Source organism: Peromyscus californicus, unplaced genomic scaffold (genome assembly GCF_007827085.1).
Source record: "Peromyscus californicus insignis strain IS unplaced genomic scaffold, ASM782708v3 Scaffold_21__1_contigs__length_65335640, whole genome shotgun sequence".
NCBI lineage: Eukaryota > Metazoa > Chordata > Mammalia > Rodentia > Cricetidae > Peromyscus > Peromyscus californicus.
The window spans coordinates 38,611,576-38,634,606 of NW_026294514.1; the positions used below are offsets into that span (position 1 = coordinate 38,611,576).

The window sequence follows — 23,031 nt, forward strand, 5'->3', positions numbered from 1 at the left end:
CATGCCTGGGAAAGTGAGGTCATTGTTTCGATCCTAAAAATAACTTCTGTTATTTGTGATAATTCAGAACTGTTGCTGAGTTAATTGGGGAAAACACTTGTTCTGTTTAGTTTTCTAATGTTTCAAAAATTCCCAAGTTAAAAGGGTTTGAAACATGGGGGTTGGAGGGGGTTGCTTCAACAAGACTATCCTTGAAGGAAACCATTACCTCATTTGATAAACAATTCCGGAATGCCTTTGAGCAGCAGGTTAGAGAGGCAGCGAGTAGAATGAGGGGTGGGGGTGGGGGACTGGTAACAACTATTCTTTGCTTCATTCAAGATTAGAATCACAGAAATCTGTCCTAATTTCCTGCTTGAATTTCATTCAGCAAAATATCTTTTTCAGCTTATCCACTCGGTGCTAGTCTTGTTGAATTTCCATTTCTACTGAAAACAAAACAAAACCCAAACCTACCATCTCTGCTTTAACATATCTTCAATGAGAAGTAAGTTATTTCCACACTATAGGAAAAAAGTACTACTAAAATTATCTCTTGCAACATCATTTCCATCTGGGCACCTCTTAAATAGCTGTTAGGAACATTAGGTGGTCAATCCTGAATGGAATGACTTCTTAATTTGCTAGTAGGATTCTCTTCGTAGTAGTAGCTGGGTTTTGCGTAAGCAAAAATAGATGCCCGTGAGTAGCTGTAAGAATCTTCCCTAGCAGCGGACTGGACTGCAGAACCAGTCTCTAAAGTTTCCATGATGAGAATGATCTTGAAACCATCCAGCTCAAAAGCCCCAGTAAAGCAACCCATGGGGCAGCTCCCTGCCACCTGCTTAGGGTTATGTCGCCACTGGGACTCCAGTGCCCAAATTGAATTTGATCAGGGAACTTGAGACTTAAGGGCAGGAAGTGAATTTGACTGGGACAAAGGGAGGAGGACCAGAATAAAAGACAGGTGGAGGGCTGGAGAGATGGCTCAGAGGTTAGGAGCACTGGCTGCTCTTCCAGAGGTCCTGAGTTCAATTCCCAGCAACCACATGGTGGCTCACACCCATCTGTAATGACATCTGGTGCCCTCTTCTGGCATGCAGGCAGAACACTATATACATAATAAAATAAATAACTTTTAAAAAAAAAAGGTGGAAGCAGATTCTGAGATTCTGGGAAGGGAGCCACTTTGTACAAACTGTGAGGAGAACAAGGACAAGAAGTTTAAGAATCAAGTAGATATTGACTAGAGGCTTTGAGGGGTGTGGGCCACCAAAACAGTTACAGAAAGCTAGTTCTAGGAGGAAGGAGGATAGTTAGGAAGTCACAGAAAAGTGTGGGGGAGTTGAAAGGAGCCCATCGGATTTGGCACGCATCAAGCCATTAGCTGGTTTTGAATGTAGAAACCATAGTGAAACGGTAGTGAACAGCGTTGACGTTGAGGACTCTGGCAGACCTGCATTTTCAGGTCCCAGTTTTGCTACACCAGGGCTTAGGCAAGCTGCTTAACCTTTGTTGACCTGTTTACTCACTTATAAAATGAACTAACACTGTTCATACTGGCATTTATGATTAAAAGCAACATGTGTCTAGAGCTGGGTGTGGCTGAATAAACCCCACCTGTTGCCCAAGTAGACTTGTGGTCAGGCTCTCCTTAAATTGCCAGCTTCCTCATCTGAAATAGGAATGCCCCCTTCTCAGTTCGCTACAAAAATTAGAAACGTGAAAAAAGATGTGAATGCAGCGGCTATTCAAATTGTAGTTATTCTTGTTTTGCTCACTAGTGGGTCCCTGAAAAAAAAAATCCTGAAGAGAAAACAAGGCTCAAAGGACCTATTCTTAGAGATGAGGTCTTGTTTATAGAGGGGGAAAGCCTGGCCTGTATTTGAGCGCCGGAATTCAATCTTGGGTCCTCTTGCCTGCATAGCAAGTGCTCTTGCCACTGATCCATCCCTCCAGCCTCACTCTGGTTTTTTTGAGAGGGGGTCTTGCTGTGTTAAGTCTGCCTTGAGCTCAAGGCCCTGCTGCTTGCTTCTCTGCCACTGGGATGCCAGGATTAAAGGCACGTGCCACCACATCCCACCTAGTAATTGATCGTGCATTGTGTAGGGTGACGGCTCAGGAAGTGGTAACAGACTGGAAGGGTTCTGTGACAAACTTATAATACACATCATTATTTAAACAACGACGAATAAGGACAGCATCAAAGGGAAAGAATACTCGGGACCAGACATAGCATCGGCATCACCCGGTGCCTATTAAAAATGGAGATTATTTTCCATCTCTGACCTACTCAATACCAGTGCCAGATTTTCAAGTGCAGATTTAAAACCACCCTCAGTTTATTTGGCGGGGGGGGGGGGGGGGGGGGGGGGGGGGTTCTTTTATTTTTACGTTTTATCTACGTACTTTGTTTGAAGAGGGAGGGAATTGCTCACTCCCTGGTGCCTGCCTGCGGAGCTCAGGACAACTTGCAGGAGTTGGTTCTCTGTGTGGGTCCTGAGCATCTAACTCAGGTAGTCAGGGTTCACCTGCTGACCCACCCATCTTGCTGGCCCCTAACTTGTTTTTGTGTTGCAAGTACTACTCGGTGCTGGGCACACATGGTGTTCCTACCTTCTAGGAATTTCTGCTCAGACTTCTAGGATATGAACTCCAGAAGGAAGACCCTCTTAATCGTCTTCCCAGCACCTGGCACACGTTTAGGCCAAAAAAAGAAAAAAGAAAAGTGCTTAACCAACACTGCTACTAGATTGACTACCCTTCATTATTTTAAAATAGTGCTACTCATCTGGATTATCCCAATATGAGGGGGCTAAAAAAAACTATCCTCAAGAATACAACCTTGAACAGAATCTGGAACAAATCCTGTGCGGTGCGTGCTCTTAATTCTATCCTGTCTTTAAAAATAACTCAAACCTTTTCTTGTGATTGAAAGCTGAATGAACCAGACATTGGCTGAGCCCTGATAATCTGCAAGTAGGAACTGGGGAGAAAGTAAAGAGCACTGGAGTGCGTTTTCAAATCAGCGAAGGCGTTTCTTGGAGCTCACAGGGGGAGTGCTCAGCCGCCGCCCTCTTCCGTATTACATTCCTTCTCTAGAAAACTGTTTATCAGTTCAATCAGGCCAACTGCCCTTTGCTAAATCAAGCAACCTCGGACTGGCCACTACCGGCGCCAGGGGACCCCAAAACCAGGGCGGATCGCGGCCCACCCGGGTCAAATTCCAGCGCTGGCGCTCCGCCCTCGGCCGAGGAATGCGGAAGGGCCGCGGGACCGGCGCTGGAAGTCGGGGAGGCCGGCGTGCAGGGGCGGCTGCGGCTGGGGGATGCCGTACAGGTGACTTGGGGAACGCGTACTCGTGGACACCCAGGCTGAGTTTGTCGGGCCGCACAACCAGGCTCGTCGCCGCCGGCGGCCGCCGGACCCCGAGTCCCGCGAAACGCTAGCCGGTGCACCCCCCTTGCCGCGGTTGGTAGCGCCGCGCTTGCGGGTGCCCCTTCCGCCCCGCCCCCGGGCCGGAAGTGCGGCGCCGCCACGGTCCCTCCGCACCCCTCGGCTGGTCGCAGTAGCTGATCGCAGTAGCTGATCGGGTCCTCTGGTGCGTGCATCCTCGGAGCTGGTGAGTGGCTCTCGGCCCCGCGCGGCACCCCCAGGCCGCGCCTGGAGCCTCCGGGCAGCGGGGCGGTCAGGCTGGCGGAGAGGAGGCGGTTCAGGATGAGGCCCTGGCGCAGGTCCTGGGCTGGCGAACCCTGCCCGAGGCCTCCGGATCTTGTGCACAGGCCCGGCGTCCCCTGGGTGATTGACACCTGGTACCCGGCTGCCTGCACCTGCCGCAGCTGCAGGCTTCAGGTCCTAGCGGGGTGTTAGCGCCAACTGCGCGCATCCGTTCGAGAGGCTTTTGGGGGGGAGGAGAAGCCCGCTGGTGCACGGTTCCTGCCTAAGGAAGCCGGCAATCTGTACTGGAGTTCGTGGTTAGCAAAGGCTAAAACGGGCCGATTTCCGTACATTCTTACTGTACCCTGTGCCTTGCAATTGAGTTCATTGTAAGAGAAGGACAATTCAAAGAAAGCTGGAAAGAAATGAGAACTTACCGAGCAAGGGCTCCAAGAGGAAGTACTGGGTGTTTTTTGGCTTGATGTCTGGTGGGTATCGTATCATATGTACAGGAAGCACGGGAGACCAGCCCGAATGGAGGCGAACAATAATGAATAATAGCTGGGAACGAGGAAGGTAGGTAGGGTAGGGTTCTTGTATACAAGGCTCTGGGCCTAGAGCCCATAAAATAAAATAAGGTAGTTAGCTAAGTTAGGCCTTTTTATAGGTGTATTGAAAACTTGAAGAGAAATGAATTATGTAAGAGGCCTTAGGGAGTCACTTGGATTCCTCTAAAAGGATGTTTAGGGCATCGGGTTGACAGGTTTGGTTAAAGATGGCTTTGCTGTAGTCCTGTGTTTGGAGAAAAATCCACAGCATTTCCTAATTCAGTAGACCCCTCCAGACCATCTGAAACCCTTTTAGTTTACAATCATGGAAAGTGGTGAGGTCATTTGCCTGGGATCACTTGAGGAATGCATCCGATGCCACCAGTTTTCTCTGTCCTTCCTTTCACTTCACACACTACACACACACACACACACACACACACACACATACACACACACACACACACACTACACACACACACACACACACTACACACACACACACACACACACACACACACACACACACACTTGAGTGAACAGCTTTTTGTTTGCTCCTGCTAAGTTAAATAATTCTATGATGGCTGCCTCTATTCGTTTATGCTTCAATGAGGCTGAGTTTACTGAGCAGCAGCCTCTGAAGGACAGATCCCCAGGTGATGGTGGCTAAGCTTAGGAGAGCGAAGGATGGGGCCAGTGTCCCCATTCCCCCAAGGTTGAACGATACCAGCTGTCTACAGATGAGTTTTTATTATACCCTAGTTACCAGCATCTTTGGGCTCTGGCTAGTTCCACACGGTAGGCAAAGCCAATTCCCTTCTACCCTCTGAAGGTTGATCACTGAGTCCACGGTAACTGCGCAGTAGCCAGATAACAGGAGGAAAGATATTCAAAACTTACTATCTGCAAGAGATTGAGAAAGACAGGAAAAGCAATGAGTCTTAGCAAGTTCGTAGGGGATGAGAGTGGGTGCAGGTTGGCATTTTTAGAGGAAGTAAACTGTCCTGAAAAACAGGATATAAAGGACAGTTCCTTTGGGCTGTGAGTGTGGTATGAACTCTAGATTTGTTTCCAGACAAAGAGAGGTAGCCCTAGCTACTCCATTCTTCCTGGAGGTGCTTCCCATGCTCAGATCCTCCTCAGACTTCGCAAGGGAAAGAGGGTCTGCACAGAGGAGAAGGGAGGCCAGGGAGACCTAAAAGGCTTCTTTAATTCAGAGTGCTCAGCATGGCAAACGTCGTACTTGACGTTATTATTTTCTGAGCCCTGAGGCACACGTTAGCCTTGCCGGTCACCTCAGCTAAAGTTTTCAAGGTGGGCATGTGGCAGCTGCTGATACAAAGGACACAAGGGGCTGGTGGGACACGTCCTGTGGCCGAATTCCCTAGTGGATTCTACCACTGTCTAGTTTCGTGGGAAATAGTGATAACAACTTAGCCTACGTTATAAGCTATTGTGAGGGTTAAATATTAATGCGTGTGACATGCTCACTCCAGTGCCTGGTAGCCTGGTGCACCTGTAGCTTGTCCTTTGTTACTATTCCTTCCTAGTACCGAGCAAGGGGGAACTAGTAGAGTTTGTGAAGGATCTCTTGAAAATGAGACTGGCTAAGTGTATGCTGACTCTAGAAAAAACCTTATTTTAGGAGTGCTCAAATCCAACACTTGCCTTCCCACGAACATTTGTGTATGCAATTTGTTTTTGATGGGAAGAAATTAATTGTATGTATGTCCTAGTATTTATTTGGCACCTGCCATGTGCGGGCTAGTCTTCTAGACTCTATAATCCCAGCAGAAAGGCAAAAGGCTTTGTAAATTAAAAATTAAAAATATTGGTAAGTTGTACCGGCAGTGTAATTCTACTAATTAGTAGGACAGAATAAAGAACTGGTTGTATAGCACTTGCCTAATATGTTTGAGGCCCTGGGTTTGATCCCCCATACACCCAAAAACATTTTTTAAAAGAGGAGGAGGAAGACCACTCATAAACTCAACATAGTGGGTCAGTCTCAAAAATACTGCATTGAAAGAATCCAGGCTGGGCTGGGGAGATGGCTCAGCAGTTAAGAGCACTGACTGTCCTTCCAGAGGACCTGGGATCAATTCCCAGCACCTACATGGCAGCTCACAACTGTCTGTAACTCCAGTTCCAAGGAATCTGGCATCCTCACACATGCAGGCAAAGCATGAAATAAAATAAATAAATAAATCTTTAAAAAAGAAAAAGAAAGAAGTCAGCCCTACACAAGTATACATTTGTCATTTGATTTAAAAGAAACTCAGACAAGAGCAGGCCAAGGTAGTGATAATCTCTAATAACCTCCAATCCTAGCACCTGGAAGCTGAGGCAGGAGGATTCTGAGGTTGAAGTCAGCCTGGGCAATGTAGTAAGGCTTTGTCTCAAGAAAGAAAAGAAAAAAAAACAAACAAACAAACAAAATTTGCCTAGGGTGGGGTGGGGTGCACAGTTGACTTCCGGGGAACTTCGTGGAATGCTGTTAACATTTGTAACCCACTTGGTTGTTACATGAGCGTACACAGTTACAGAAATGATTAGATTTGTACATTTTAGAAATGATAGGGATATCAGAACAGGGAGCTGACCAACGGGGACACCCAGAACACTTGTATGTGTATGTGGCGAGTGTGAAAACACACTATGGGAAAGTTTGCCTGGTGTTAAGAAAAGTTGTTGTAAAAACTGGGTTTGGCTCTTTAAAAAGAAAGATAATTATGGAACTTTTAAAAACCTACGTATGTAGCATAAAAACAATTATATGTCATTAAGTCTATGAGATTCATTTCGTGAAGTGTTTTAATTTGATTATATACTGAATTCTCTTTCTGATCGCTGGCTTCAGACTGTTGTTCCTGTGTCCGGTCATTTGATCCTTGTAATTAGAAAGAACAATAACTAATCATGACAATCCATGTGAAATTTCTAGATTCCGACAAACCTTGGAAAAGATGAAACTGCACTTAAAGAGATCATAGTTTTGACCCTGGAGCCGTTCTGTGCTTTTTTCACTTTCAATTCCTCCGCCTGTGAATCTGCTTACAAACTGTCCTTGCCAAACAAGACTCCACTCCCTCACTCCACAACCCCCACCTGGGGCGTCTGTCCTGGGTGGCTCAGCTACCATTCGTAGTTGGGCTAAAATGAGAACTCTCTTTTTTTGTAAAGATTTATTTTCAATTATGTGTGCGGGGTGGGGTGTGTGCATGCGAATGAGTGAATACAGGTGTCCACAGAGGCCGGGGGGCATTGGGTCCCCTGGAGCTGGAATTACAGGTGCTTGTTGTGATTCCCCACCCCCTTCAAAGTGGGTGCTGACCACCCGTCTGGGACTCCTTTGCCCGCAAAGCCAGTTCCACCCTTTCCTCCCTAACTGACTCACATGGAGTGATAACTTTTATTTTTCGATTTTTATGGTTTGTGTTGTTGGGTTCAGTTTTTGAGACAAAAAACCTCATTCTGTAATCAGGCTGGCCTGGGACTCACTGTGTAGCTCAGGCTAGCCCCGAGCTGTGGCAATCCTCTTGCCTCGGCATGGAGAGCGCTGGGATTAGAGATGGGAAGCACCACACCCAGCTTGAGTGGTACCTTTGTGATACAAGTTTTTCAACCAGTATTTAAGCGCGTTTAAGGATAGAACTTTGAAGAAAGCTGCAATTAGAAAGCAAGAAAAACCTGCAAAGCAGTAGAGGAGCAGGAAATAGGATGTGGTGACGGAGAGGAGGAGACTTGTGTTTAAGAGGACCTGCCAAACTGGGGCGGAAATTCTATCATAGTCACATCTTTTTTTTTTTTTTTCCCAAGATAGGGTTTCTCTGTGTAGCATTGGTGCTTGTCCTGCATCTCGCTCTGTAGACCAGGCTGGCCTCGAACTCACAGAGATCCGCCTACCTCTGCCTCCCGAGTGCTGGGATTAAAGGCGTGTGCTGCCACCACCGCCCGATGGTCACATTTTCTTAACTGGAAATAGAAAATGCCCTCGTCACCTGGCTGGTCCATTTGAACTCTGTAGAATTCTGAGGTTCTAATCTTGAAACAAAGATGTTTCCTCGCCTCACTGTTAAAGAAATCACCTAACAGTGGTGTTGCCGCTCTTCCACTGATACATAACAGATTGCTCTCAATTTTGTTTTGAGCATCTATAAAGCAATACCTGGGGTTTTTTGTTGTTTTTGTTTTTGAGACATGGTCTTTATAGCCCTGGCTGTCCTGGAACTTAACTATGGCTGACCTTGAACTTAAGAGATCTGCCTGCCTGCCTCTGCCTCCAGAGTACTGGGATCGGAGGGGTGTGCCACCACACCTGGCTAATAAATTCCAGTCTTTAAAAGCCAAGAATCCCCAAGCAGTTTAGTGTGGTGTGGTTGTCCTTTATCTGAAGGAGGATTGTCTCCAATGCGGCTGATGCATGTGGCTGGCCAGTTGCTGCTGGCTGTTGGTAGGAGGCCTCAGCTCCCAGCTACCTGGTGCTAGCATCTACATATCAACTCCCAGCAGAGCAAGCAAGAGATGTAATGTCTGTTATGACAGTTAACCACCACCATTTCATAGTGCTCTGTTGTTCACGGGTCACTCTTTTCACATTTGGGTAGCTGGACAATGACAGCTGTGTGAGGGTCATCTTGGAGTCTCACTACCCTGTAGCTGGAGTTATCTCCAGTCCCGCCCTGGCCCCCAGCAACTCAGACCCAAATAAACACACAGATGCTTATATTATTTAAACTGTTTGGCCTAATGGCTCAGGCTTCTTGCTATCCAGTTCTTATATCTTAAATTAACCCATTTCTATTAATCTATAAGTTGCCACATGGCTTGTGGCTTACCGGTACTTTTACATCTCACTTCCTCTGTCTGGCCGGTGACTCCTGACTCAGCCTTCCACTTCCCAGAATTCTCCTCTCTCCTTATCCCACCTACACTCCCTACACTATACTTCCTGCCTGGCTACTGGCCAATCAGTGTTTCATTTATCAATCAACCAGAGCAACACATTCAGGGCATACAGAAAGACATCCCCAGCACTACCCCCTTGTCAAGAGGGGGAAGGAAGTTCAGTGCCATCAGGAACCATGCAGGTAGCATGAACGTGGAGGGGACAGGGTATAGGGAGGGGGATGCTAGTCTAGTTCATTCTGCAGTCATTCAAGATGTCTGAAATTCAGGTTTTTAAGTAAATGTCACATTTTTTAAAAACATCAGCAAACTAATTTTTGAAGAAACATTTTTAAAGGCCGTCTTGGAGGGTACTAAACAAACCTTCCTACAGACTGCGTGTAATTTGCTGGCTGCCGGTTATTGGATACGAGCTGCCTCTTAGTATGTGTGTGTATGTGCGCGTGCATGTGCAGGCCAGAGGACTTCTCTGCTGTCATCCCTAAGGTGTGTTCACCTTCTTTTTAAGACATCATCTCCCACTGGCCTGCATGCGTCACCAGACAGGAATTCTAGGCTCAAACTCAGGTCCCCATGCTCAAAGGGTAAGCGCCCAGCTGAGCCACCTTCCTAGCCCGTGAGCCACCTCCTACATGGATGCGGAAAATGGGGTCTGGGATAGCTAGACTGGCCAAAAGTCAGACAACCGCTCATGTCAGAACTGGAGTTAGAATCCAGGCCTCCTGCATCTCCATTTACTCGTAATGACCAACTTTGAGAAGCCAGGGGAAGCTGGACATTATACAGCCAGAGTGGACTAGATGGTTTCAACCTTAGCTATAGGTTGGGATCACATAGTGCATTTATAAAATTGTATTTATTTTATTATCTCATGATTATGAGTGTTCTGCCTGCATGTATATCTGTGCACCATGAGCATGCCTGATCCCTGTGGAAGTCAGAAGAGGGTGTCGGGTCCCCTGGGACTGTAGTTGTGAGCCTCCATGTGAGTGCTAGGAATCAAACCTTGGTCCTCTGTAAGAGCAACAAGTGCTCCTAACGAGTGAACCATTTCTCCAGCTCCCACCCAGCGCATTTTAAAAACTAAATTCTTCGCCTCGCTCCCAACATCCTCTTTCTGTTAGGGCTGATTAAGACCCAGGCATCGTTTTTTATAAACTTCAGAGATGACTGATACATGACCTATTGCTGGGAGAGCAGTGTTTATTGTCCATATGGTGATAACAAATACTTGGGAAAGCATCACAGGGGTATTGGAAGCCACAGGCCTCTGCAGCATGTGCTCTGAGCATCTTTCCAAGCCTGGGGAAGCCTTACAGGCAGAATGAGACTTAGGTTTCTGCTCGTTAATGATATGTTCCCTTGCTTTGACTTGGATATCAGACATTTACATCACTTGTGAAGCCAGCTCCCTGCATCCCTGCCCATGGTCAGCTCCCTGCATCCCTGCCCATGGTCAGCTCCCTGCATCCTTGCCCATGATCAGCTTCTTGCATCCCTGCCCATGGTCAGCTCCCTGCATCCCTGCCCATGATCAGCTTCCTACATCCCTGCCCATGGTCAGCTTCCTACATCCCTGCCCATGGTCAGCTCCCTGCATCCCTGTTCATGGCCAGCTTCCTGCACCCCTGCCTGTGGTCAGCTCCCTGCATCCCTGCCCATAGTGTGGCCTGAGTTCACTTACCCTTAGTTCACTGCATTAGGAGTGTAGAAAAATAGTAAAGTGTTTGAAGAGGAATATGTTTTGTTTTTATTAAAGGTAATTTACATTCTGGGTTATGTTTTATTGTGAATATTTTCATCTAAAACTGTAGTCTAAGGGTAGAGGGTTGGGTTAGGCGGGTCCCCACACACAAAACACTTTGATTGATAATTGAGCATGAAGGTTTCTCTGTTAAATCATGGCTAATAGGAGATATTATTATGTATCTGACCTGCTACACTGCTTATCCCAGGGTTTACCTTCCGCCCATCTGTTGCTCACCGTGAAGTCCTACTATCCTTTGGTTCTCTGCTACCGTTTGGATTTATATGAAACGTCTGCTTGTCTGTGATCTGAATGTAGAGAAGAATTGTTGCTCAGAAACCCATGTTTGTCTCTGTTGGCAACTTGGAAAGGTTTTAAGTGAGTTAACCAGAAGAGAGGTTAGCACGACATAGGGAGTATTACGTGGAAATTACCTCCAATGGGCTTGAGTATGGCTGATCTCCTGGGTTATTTAATGTCTGGTCTTCAGCTGCATCGTTTGGAAGGCAGGCAGTTTCATTTAATGCAGGGCATCTTGAACTTTTTCCACTTGTGACTCCTTTTCTCCTAATAATAAAGATATATATATATATATAAAACGTATACACAGGGCTGAAGAAATGTCTCAGTGCATAAAGGCTGTTTCTGCCAAGTCTGGCAGCCTGTGTTTGATCCCAGAACCCATGTGGTGGGAGGAAACCTGTTCTCAAATCTCAAATGTTGCCTCTGACATCCATCTGCATGTGTGAGTGGGGACACACACACACACACACACACACACACACACACACACACACACAAAATGTTTTTAAAAAAAAAAAAAACCAAATATGGTAGCACATGCACAGGAGAGGCAGGATCAGGAATGTGAGGTCGCTCTCTCTCTAGCTGGAATTTAGTGTACGTGAATGATGAAGGTGGGGCTCTCCAGTGGTGACAGAAACGAGGAAGATGAGCACATCTGAGACTGTTTAAGAGACAGGAGGGATTTATTGGGGAGGAATTTGTGGAGGATGACTTGGCTTCCTGGCTGGGTGAGTGGGTAGACTGAGAAATCCGAACGTTGGGAAAGTTGAAAGGGAGGATAATGGACTCGGTTTTCAGCACGTTGACTTTGCGGTGTCTGGGGAATGTCCATATGGGCGTTTCCTAGACAGTCGGCTATGAATCTGAAGTTCAAGGTGACGTACTAGCCTGGAGGTGTAGGCCTCGGAGCCAGAACAGTGAGAGTTGAGATCATCCAAGGAAGAACTTTAAGCCATGTAGGGGAATTTTGATGCAGCTAAGAGGCAGAGACTGGCTTGGAGGCTATAAAAATATTCTACATAAGAGCCAGGTGTGGTACCATAATTCCAGCACTGGGGAGGCCGGAGCATGGAAAACCCTATACCAGCCTTGGATGGCTAGTGAAACCCTGTCAGAAATGCCAGGACGTGAGAAACCTGTATAAGTGAGTGGAGATCAAAGTAGAAGACAGTCCAGGGGGGCCAGTCCTGGAAGTAGGAAAACTGAGGCCATACAAACAGAGTACAGCATTCCCCAGCCCAGCCTAAACAGTCCAGTACAGTAGAAAGGCCCTGGAACACTTCCTGAGGTTGTCGGCTTGAAGCAGCTGCTGTGGCAGAGATGGCCAGCTTGCTGTGGGCTGCAGAGTGAGTAGGAGGTGAGAAAGTCGAGGAAACCACGAGAGTTATCTCAGAAAGCAAGGGAAAGGGGCTGTATTCTCCTGGACCAGACCTCTCTTTAGATTGGCGGTTTGGATACCTTTGCTCACTTTTCAACTGATGTGTATGTTTAGTTTTTATAGGTGCCATATAGTTATACAGATATATGAAATACTTCTGGGAATTGAACCCAGGACCTTGAACATCTAGGCAAGCACTCTACCACTGAATTATATCCCCAACTAAAAAATCTGAGCCGGGCGGTGGTGGCGCACGCCTTTAATCCCAGCACTCAGGAGGCAGAGGCAGGCGGATCTCTGTGAGTTCGAGGGCAGCCTGGTCTCCAAATCGAATTCTAGGAAAGGCGCAAAGCTACACAGAGAAACCCTGTCTCGAAAAAACAAAAACAAAAACAAAAATATCTGAAACTCCCAGCACTTAGGAGACAGAGGCAAGAGGATCATAAATTCAGGGCCAGCCAGAGCTACAACCATAGTCAGACCCTAAACAACATATGTGGGGTGTGTGTGTGTGTGTGTGTGTGTGTGTGTGTGTGTGTGTGAGAGAGAGAGAGAGAGAGAGAGAGAGAGAGAGAGAGAGAGAGAGAGAGAAAGTATCTATGTATGTAAAACAAAGTTGGGTTTCTGGTGGTGATGGTTGTTTGAGACAGAATCTCACTATGTATCCCTGGCTGTCCTAGAACTCATTCTGTAGCCCAGGCTGGCCTCAAACTCATAAAGTTCCACCTGCTTCTGTCTCGAGTGCTAGGATTAAAGGCGTGTGCCACCATGCTTGGCTCAAAGTTGGGTTTCTTAAACAGTTTTAGCACTCAGTAAAGTGCTTGGCCATGCAAGCAGGAGGTCCTGAGTTCAGATCCCTGGCCCCCACGTAAAAAGATGACACATAAGTGCACCTAAAATCCCGGTGCTGGGCAGGCAAAGTGGCAGGGATCCCTGGAGCTCCTTGGCTAGCTAGTCAGTGAGCTCTCCAGGTGCAGTGAGAGACCCTGCCTCAAAAACTAAAGTAGAAAGCATTTGAGGAAGACACCCACCCTCGACCTCCGACCTCCACGAACATTTGCGCGGGTGCACAAACACTTTTCATAGTGATTTAAACACAAGCATTAAGGAAGGAATGCTTAGGGAAAAGACAGTACATAACCCAAGACATAAGAGAGTTGTGCCAAAAGGAACTTTGAGAGAAATTAGAGTGCTGTTACAGTCAGCTGCTTGCTCTACCACATGTTTTGATAAAGGCCTCTTAGTAATTGCGTTCTCACCTCTCGGCCTCCTCCTTCCCCTCTCCCTTCATTTGGGGATCCGACTGCTGCCCCAGCTGAGGCTTTGTGGTGCTGCCCCCCACCTGTTCTTTTTCACTAACCAAGCTCCCTAATCCAGTCCTTGCGTTTAGCCCTCTCTTGCATTACCTTCTTGAAGAACTCTAATTAACCTCAAAAATGTTTAACGTAGGATATTTTGAGTTAACTTTCAACATGATACAATTGGCAAATTATTTCTTAAATGTTACTCTTTAGTGAGTTTGCGATATGATTGGTTCGTAGAGCTTATCTATGCCTCCAGACTGCTAATATCTATTAAATCTTGCAATAAGACTTTTATCTTATCTAAATTCCTGGCTTCTCTATGGGTAATTCCTGTCAGCTAGTCGCTGGCTCTGCCCTGGATTCAAGGTTAATTTTATTAACAGTCTCTGAGTGTCACAGTGTGATGTAATATCCCACAACAGTCCCTGGGCTGGTTGTCCTGGGTTCTATAAGAAATTGGGCTGAGCAAGTAAGCCAGTGAGCAGCACCCCTCCGTGGCCTTTGCATCAGCTCCTGCCTCCAGGATCCCGCTCTGTTTGAGTTCCTGCCTTGGCTCCCCTCAGTGGACTGTGTAAGCCAAATAAACCCTTTCCTCCCCAACCTGCTTTTGGTCATGATGTTTTATCACCAAAATTGTAATCCTAACTAAGACAAGGCCGCAGCAGCTGCAGCAGCAGCCAGAAAAATAAAAGAAAGCGAAAGGGAGAAAAGTCAAATACCTTGCTAGTGACCACATTCTCTTTTTCATTTAACTTTGAATGTAACTCCAGTCAAATATCAAGCTAAGTTACAGAGAGGAAAAGAAAATTAACATTTATTCAGGACAGATGTGGGGAAGGCAAGGCGTTGGAATGTTGAGAGTCAGGACCGTGAAACTAGAGTACTTCAAAAACTATACTAAGCCAAACATCAGTACGCTTTGGGAGCGTGTTTTAGATTGACAGAAGAGAATAAATATTATCTTTATAGAAAGTCCAAAGCCCAACCAAGTTCCTTTTGTTGACAGCTAACATGGTTAGCGTGCTGGTTGGTTTTTATCAACTTGACACAAACCTAGACTTAATCTGGAAAGAGGAAATCTTAATTGAAAATATGTCTCCATCAGATTGGCCTGTAGTCCAGTCTGTGAAGTATTGTTTTGACTAAGGATTAATGTGGGAGGCCCAGCTCACTGTGGGTGGTCCTGGGTTGTATAAGAAAGCAGACTGAGCAAGCTGTAAGGAGCAAGCCAGTAAGCAGCACCCACTCCATGGTCTGGACTTGAGTTCCTGCCCTGACTTCGCTTGGTGATGGAGTATGACCTGAGACTTGTAAGATAAAATAAACCCTTTCCATCTGGGGCTGCCGATGGGGAGTCGTCCCCAATGCTGCCCTCACTTCTCACACCAGTTATAAGTTTAGGTGTCCCTGGGACCTTGTGCAGGTTTGATGATTTGCTGGATCTCACTGAAAGCTGCAGTTCTCCCTGCAGGGCAGCATCCAGGGGGATTCCTAACACAGAGCTTCTGGTGTCTGTCCCAGTGAAATCATAGTGTCACCTCCTCCTAGCAGTGACAGGTCACAGCATGTAGAGACTGCCAGTCAGGGACATTAGGACTTACTGTGTAGGTATACTCAACTCTCCACATGTCTGACCTCAGTGTCCAACCCTGGTAGAAGTCAAGCTGATACCATATGACCATAATCTCCCATCATAACTCATAGTTAGATCATCCAGTGTGACCTAAGACAGTAAATATCAGGGAGGACATCACAGGAGCCTAGAGATCACATTCCAGGAGCCAAGGGCAAAGGTTATATATTCCTTCCTTTAAACAACCTTGAATTATTTAATACACAGGGACATTGATTTTTTTTTAACTTAGGTAGTTCCTATCTCATAGGGCGATTGTAGAGATATAATAAAACATTATATCAAAGAGTTGCCATGGGCAAGTGAGGTTACTCAGTGGGCAAAAAACACTTGCCATGCCAACCTGACAACCTGAGTTTGATCCTAGATCCCCCAGTGGAAGGAGAGAAACAGTCCCTGAGAGTTGGCCTCTCCCTTCTGCACACTCCCCTGCACTTTCAGACACACATCATAGTCATTATCATCATCGTAATTGGAGCTGAAGAAGTGACTCAGTGGTTAAGAGCACTGACTACTCTTCCAAAGAACCCGAATTTGGTTGCCCGTTCCCACATGGGAGCTCACAACCATATGTAACTCCAGTTTCAGGGGATCTGGCACCCCCTTCGGGCCTCCTTGGGCACTGCGCACATGTGGTATATCAACTACATGCAAGCAAAACACCCATACACATAGTTTTAAAATAATAATAATAATAATAATGTTTTTAAAAGTTGGCTTCAGGGCCTAAAGAGGTGGCTTATTGGTTAAGAGCACTGGCTACTCTTCTAGAGAACCTGGGTTCAATTCCCAGCAGCACATGGAGATGCACATGAATCTGTAACTCCAGTCCAGGAGGACCCAGCACCCTCTTCTGGCCTCCATGGGCACTGCACACATGTGCACAGACTTTACAAGAAGGCAAACACTCTACATATAAAAATAATAAAAGCTAAAAAATATTTCTAAAAAACTGCCCTGATATTTGTGAAGTTATGTATAGCTAGTCATCCGTGACTTAGATTTGAACTTAACTTCTAACTCAAAGCGGAGAGTATTGGGTCTTTTCTGCAGCTGCGCATTGTCTAGTAATGGGGATGCATTCTGAGAATCCCTTTGTTAGGCAGTCTCACTGCTCTGCAAACACCGTAGAGTTTACTTACACAAAGCCAGGTAGACTAGCCTGTTGGCAAACCAAGACTGTATGGTATACACCATCGTATATGCTGTCCGTCAAATTGACCAAAACATTACCATGCAGGTATTTACATGGTTTTAAATGCAGCCAGGGCCTGTACTGTGCCTGTAATCCCAGCACTCCAGAGACAGGTGGGAGCTCAGGAGTTTAGGTCATCCTCAGCTACTTGGTGAATTCAATACCAGCCTGAACTACGTGAGACACTGTATTTTTAAAAGATGGAAACTATTCTGTTTGACAGTTAAATTCCTGATGGCTGTCAGTAGAGTGTTGGAGGGTAGCAAACACCAAAGCCATTTGTGGAAGCCCTAGAGATGATTGGGAAGATGATGAAGTGAGAGCAGTTAACTCTTAACTGATGTTCAGAGTTGTCAAATGAGGGAAATGCAGGGATAGCTCGGACGCCTATAAGCGGAAATTGGGTTTGGATGATGTATTTTAAAGGTGAGCACCATATCAGGCTATCCTCGTCCTATGCACACTATCCACTTAGTTCACACTATACATTGTAATAGATAGCATGCTTTGATGATGCAAATTGGGGTTCTAAAGATTGTTTCATATGGGTAGTAAAGTGGAAGTAATAAAAGTACTGATCACATTTGGTTGTTGTGAGGGATAAATGGGAAAATGGAACCTAGCAAGGGAAAGAGGTTTGTGTGAGGGGAAACTTGTGCCTTCAGAGACCTGCTTGGCACATAGTACTCAGCTACCTGTTGTTGTTAATTATATTTTTTAATGACTTATTTATTTTTATTTTATATGTGTTGGTGTTTGCCTGCATGTCTGGGTTAGGGTGTTGGATCCCCTGGAACTGGAGTTACAGACAGCTGTGAGCTGCCATGTGGGTGCTGGGAATTGAACTCCAGTCCTCTGGAATTGTTCTTAACTGCTGAGCCATCTCTCCAGCCCCTGTTTTATATATTTCTATAAACTCCAATGGATAAAAATTAGTCTTGGGAGCTGGGTGGTAGTTGCATACACCTTTAATCCCAGCACTTGGGAGGCGGAGGCTAGTCTTGGGGCTAGAGATACGGCTCAGTGGTTAGGAGCACACACTGCTCCTGCAGGAGACCTGAATTTGGGTCCTGAACTCACATGGGAGCTTTTACAATTGCCTGTAATTGCAACTTCAGGGGCCCAACACCCTTCTCTGGCCTCTGTGGGCACCTGTACTCATGTGCACATACCAACACAGACATGAACACATACATACATAATTTAAAAATAAAAGCCAAATCTTTAAAAGAACTTGCTGATCAGTGTTGGTGCACGCTTTAATCCCAGCACTCAGGAGGCAGAGGCAGGCCTGGTCTACAGAGTGAGTTCCAGGACAGCCAGGGCTACACAGAGGTACCCGTACTGTCTCGAAAAAACAAAAAAAGAAAGAAAAAGTCTTGTGAGATGTGATGCAAAATACATTGATAAATTCTATTAACCTGTACTTTTTAAATTCACTTCAACTGTCATATTGAAAATAAAGCTTGGATGTACTTACTCCTGCCCTATTGAAGTAAATTTCTATATTAAGATATTTTTAATCTAGCTGGGCATAGTGACTCGAAACTTCAGTCTCAGCATTTGGGAGTCAGCAACAGGCAGATCTGTGTGAGTTCCAGGCCAACCAGGACTACACTGCAGACTCACAGAGAAAGAAAGAAAAAGAAAGATTTTTATTTACTAACTTTAGGGGGCGGTATATGTGTACCCTTTTTGCTTTATGTATTATGTATTTTTTTTGTTGTTAAATTAATTCCAGATTTAAACCACCACCATGTCGAGCAAAAAGGCCAAGACCAAAACCACCAAGAAGCGCCCTCAGCGCGCAACATCCAATGTGTTCGCCATGTTTGACCAGTCCCAGATCCAAGAGTTCAAAGAGGCCTTCAACATGATCGACCAGAACCGGGATGGCTTCATCGACAAGGAGGACTTGCACGACATGCTTGCTTCTCTAGGTAGCCTTCTTTGTGCATTGTCCCTGATGATAATCCACCTTGAATCATTTGTTTTGTGATTCATTTCTTGTCCCAAACAGCCTTCGAAAACTTTGAGGTGTAGGAGGGGCCTTTTGGGGACTGGGCCCCATGTAAGGGGCATCAGCTCTAGTGGGGGACCTGGCAGGTACTGTTCCTGTTAGCTAAGTAGATTGTGTCTATGTGAGCCTGAAGGGTGTATGTGTGTGTGTATGTGTGTCTGTGTGTGTGCATGTGCGTGCATGCTGGTGGCTATGTGCAAAAGATCAGAAGTCATAGTAACAAATGCAGCTAATAATACCCTGTGGGTAATACCTATGAGTGGAAGACAGGTCATGAACAAATGAACAGAGGGACACTTCCTAACTAACATGGCTGCCTGGGGAGGAAGGGCAGTGTTACTCAAAAAAATGGACCCCTGGAAAAGAGATTTCCACAGTAATGCTTTTATAATTTAAAAAGAAAGAAAGAAAGAAATTGAATTTTTTTTTTTTTTTTCTAAAAACCATAGTGGTGGTTGATGAGATAGCTTAGCAGGTAAAGGTGCATGTTGCCAAGCCTGGTGACTTCTGTGTGAGCCCTTGGACATTGTCCTCTGCCATCCACATGTGCTCCAGAGTACTGGTACACACACACACACACACACACTTGTTTCGTTTTTGGTGGTTTCTGTGGTAGTTGTCCAGGAACTCGCTCTATAAACCAGGCCTGCCTCTACTTCCCTAGTGCTAGGATTAAACGTGCATGCCGTCGCTGCTGCCACCACCCGCTACACACACATTTTTTAAAAGATCCATTTTAGATTCCTGTTTCACTCCGAGAACTCTCTTGAATCTTTGGGTCACAGCCATCCCTGCCCTCTACGCCCCGAATGCACAAGAGAGTTGGGTTTGATCTGCAAACAGGGAAGTGAGCTTTTACTTTTACCTGCTCAGACGCTCCTGTGGTGCAGGTGAGTTAAGTAGGTGTGGTGAGGTAGGGTTGCCATGCAACGGAATAGCCGTCCACGCGCTCCTTAAATTTCACCCCGGCTCTAGACTGGACTGTCATCAGCTCTTAGTCTGTTGTAGTCTGAGATGCTGCCTGAGACCTGCGGATCCAGCCAGCACACCCATTCCGTGTGTGTCAGCTCTGTCTCTGACGGGACCTTTGAGATCCTGACTTGACCAGTCCCTTTCACAGGTTCAGATTAAAGGAGGCCGTCTGGGCCCGAGTTCCAGTTCTTCCACCTTCTCCAGGCCAGTTGGTGAACCGGGTTTCCAGATCTTTCCTGTGAGGAGAACTGGAGATGTCTGCCCGCCGTCCTAAGAATCGTTTTTTCAGTAGGAGCTGAGATCCAGGTTTCTCTTTACAAACAAGACCGAGCACCCTAGTTCAAGTCTGGCGTGGTGGCTCATCCGTCAGCATGCAGGGGGATAAGACAGGAAGGTCTCTGAGGATCTGAGGCCAACCTGGTAGAGGACTACCCCTCTCAAAAAAAAAAAAAGCAAAAGAAGACTCCAGACAGCCTCATGCAGAAGAAGCACTTGGGGCTGACCCTGCTTTCTTTAATACTATTCAAAAGTTGTTCCCAGTCCCAAACTGACCTGATAGTTTTAACCCAAATGATCAGCTTATAAATAATTTTGAAGCATACCAATTCACATGCAACTGTATCATAATTGGAAATATTAGTGTTGATTATTTTTTAATAGCTGGTATTAAAATAACAACCCCTGATGAACCAATACAGACTCACACAACATATGAGTGTGATGTTTCCTGTCAAAACTTGAGACTTTGTTTTGTTTTTTTGTTTTTTTATTTTTAACAAAAAATGGTAAAAAAAAAAGAAAAAAAAGAAAAAAAAAAAGCTGGCAAGAGGACTCAGCGTGGAAAGGTGCTTATGTCTTAAAGCCTGTGGGGTTTGATCCTTGCAGTCCTTGTGGAAAGAGAGAACCAGCTCCTGAAAGTTGTCCTCAGACTTGCACACATGGGATACGGTGCATGCACACACAAAGATGCCATAAAAACCTCTTAAAAATATGTTTGGTAGCATAACAATAGCCAGATGATCCAAATGAACTGGGTTTTCTCCTTTGTCCGAATGTGCACTCTCAGGGAAGAATCCCACCGACGCCTACCTGGATGCCATGATGAATGAGGCCCCGGGACCCATCAACTTCACCATGTTCCTCACCATGTTTGGAGAGAAGTTGAATGGCACAGACCCCGAAGATGTCATCAGAAATGCCTTCGCTTGCTTTGACGAGGAAGCAACAGGTAAATGCTGCTAGCATGTTGGTGTCCAGCTTCATTTTAGGACATGTTTTTAATGTGCAAAACATTTCTTTTGATTAAAACAGAAAGAAAACCCTGTTGTTTTCAAATAGGCAGTACACCAGAAATGTCCTCCTCACATACCTGTTGTAGGTCATAAAACTACAGCTTATCTTGTTCACCTTTGAATTTGGCTTCAGGCTTCCTGGAACCATCATAAGAATTTAGGGTCCATTGTAAAATCTTAGAGAACGAAAACTATTCTTTGAGAGAACCTGGTTTCACTAAAAGGCAAAGTTCATAATGTAAGCATGTGAAGTGTCCTGTGTCCCTGGGGTTACCTCCGGGCTTTGCTCTGTTTTGTCTTCATTTTCCTGCCCTTTGGAGAAGTAGGCTTTCTTGTGAAAGCCTTTCAAGTTTCACCTTTCTCCCTTTCCTTCTTTCTTCATCGTTTCTCCTTGTCTTCTGCTTGGCCTCACACGCGGCCTGGAGTCTCCCTCGGTTGCCCCTGACTTCCCCATTCTTCCTGGCCATGCTCTTCTCCCTGAACCACTGGTCTGGGCGACATTGCCTATTGTTCTGGGCAGCTACCACTTCATTTTTATTTAACTTTATATTTCTATACTGTGGTTTTTAAAAAGATTTATTTTTCTTTTTTGTGTTTAAGTATTGTGTGTGTGTGTGGGTGTGTGTGTTACCAAGTACATGCCTGGTGCCATCAGGGGTCAGAAGAGAACATAAGAGCCTTTGAAACTGAAGTCACAGATGATTGTGAACCACTCTGTGGGGTGCTGGGCATCAAACCCCGGGACCTCTGAAAGAGCAGCCTGTGCTCTTAACCACTGAGCCATCTCCCTGTTTTGAAGCTTTTAAAGTAGTTTAGTATTAATACAAACCTCGGAAGTGATTGGGAAGCAGTGGTGCAGTTACGTGTGCCGTGGCTGTAGTGCGTGGTAGATGAATGACAACTTTGCTGAAGCATAAGGCTGGTTTGACGTAGAATCATGCCATGAAGTACTTGTGAGTCGGTGTTTTTTCTCTCCAGGCACCATCCAGGAGGATTACCTGAGGGAACTGCTGACCACCATGGGCGATCGCTTCACAGATGAGGAAGTGGATGAGCTGTACCGGGAGGCCCCCATTGACAAAAAGGGGAATTTCAACTACATCGAGTTCACACGCATCCTCAAGCACGGAGCCAAAGACAAGGACGACTGAAGAGCTCCAGCGGAAACTCCTCCTGCGTTACCTTACTCACTCTTCGTTTCTCAGACACTTCTCCCCCTTCATAGGACCTGCTGCATGCCACTGAGTTTCACAGCTTTGCCTCTTTTTTAATGTATTTATTTCCGGCCTTTCTTTCATTTAGCACTTGTATAATCAGACTGGAAATGGGGACAATGTTGTAAATTGTGTTGAAAATGAGATGCGAATAAAAATCAACAAATGTGAAAGCCCAGGAAAATACATCCGTATTTCCGGTTTTGCTGGATTTTTTACATTTTTATATAATAAAAATGTTATTTTGAAATAAAGATTATGCTGACTCAAGTGGAGTATAAAACAAATGAGTGATAGTTTGGGGTAGTCCTTTCTTCAAGTTTCCACCTTCGTAAAAAGTAGAAAGTGTTGTCTAGAAAAACAGGTATTTCATTGAGCTGATGTTGTAAGCACATGTATAGTTCTAGAGAAGTGCTGTTCCCTGTGTGCGGCATCGCACCTCCATGGCCCTCACAGCGTCTTCTCAACAGTCTGATGAGATGGATTATTACTAACTGCACTGGAAGTGGAGGTGGTTGCTGGAGATGAACCCAGGGCCCTGAGCGTGCTGTACCACAGAACCACACCTCAGCCTCTTGCCCTCTTTTGTAAGTTGGGGTTGGGGGTTAGAGCTAAACTCCGAGAAGTCGAGTGACTGACTCTCAGGTCACTTGGTGAGAGTCATGGTTCTATCTTACTAACTCCAGTGCTCACAGTCCTAGAGCCAAGGTCTACAGAAAGCCAAAAACGCCAACACATTTCCATTTCACTGAATTCAGAATTCAGTAGTCATTGTTGACATTTAAAATCATCTTGCAGTAAGACAATTACGTGGAAAAATTTTCAGAAGATTGATCCTAGGGAGAAAACAGAAGACAAAAATGAACAGGCTGGGGTGT

The 23,031-nt window shown here is 45.7% G+C and overlaps 1 protein-coding gene across 1 annotated transcript; it reads left to right on the forward strand.

The window, feature by feature from the left end:
- Positions 1-3,478: 3,478 nt before the first annotated feature.
- Positions 3,479-22,341, forward strand: Myl12b (myosin light chain 12B). Its single transcript, XM_052750107.1, has 4 exons — positions 3,479-3,601; positions 18,397-18,595; positions 20,714-20,875; positions 21,918-22,341. The coding sequence occupies exons 2-4, from the start codon at positions 18,412-18,414 to the stop codon at positions 22,088-22,090; spliced, it is 519 nt and encodes a 172-aa protein (XP_052606067.1). The 5' UTR covers positions 3,479-3,601; positions 18,397-18,411; the 3' UTR covers positions 22,091-22,341.
- The last annotated feature ends 690 nt before the right edge of the window (positions 22,342-23,031 follow it).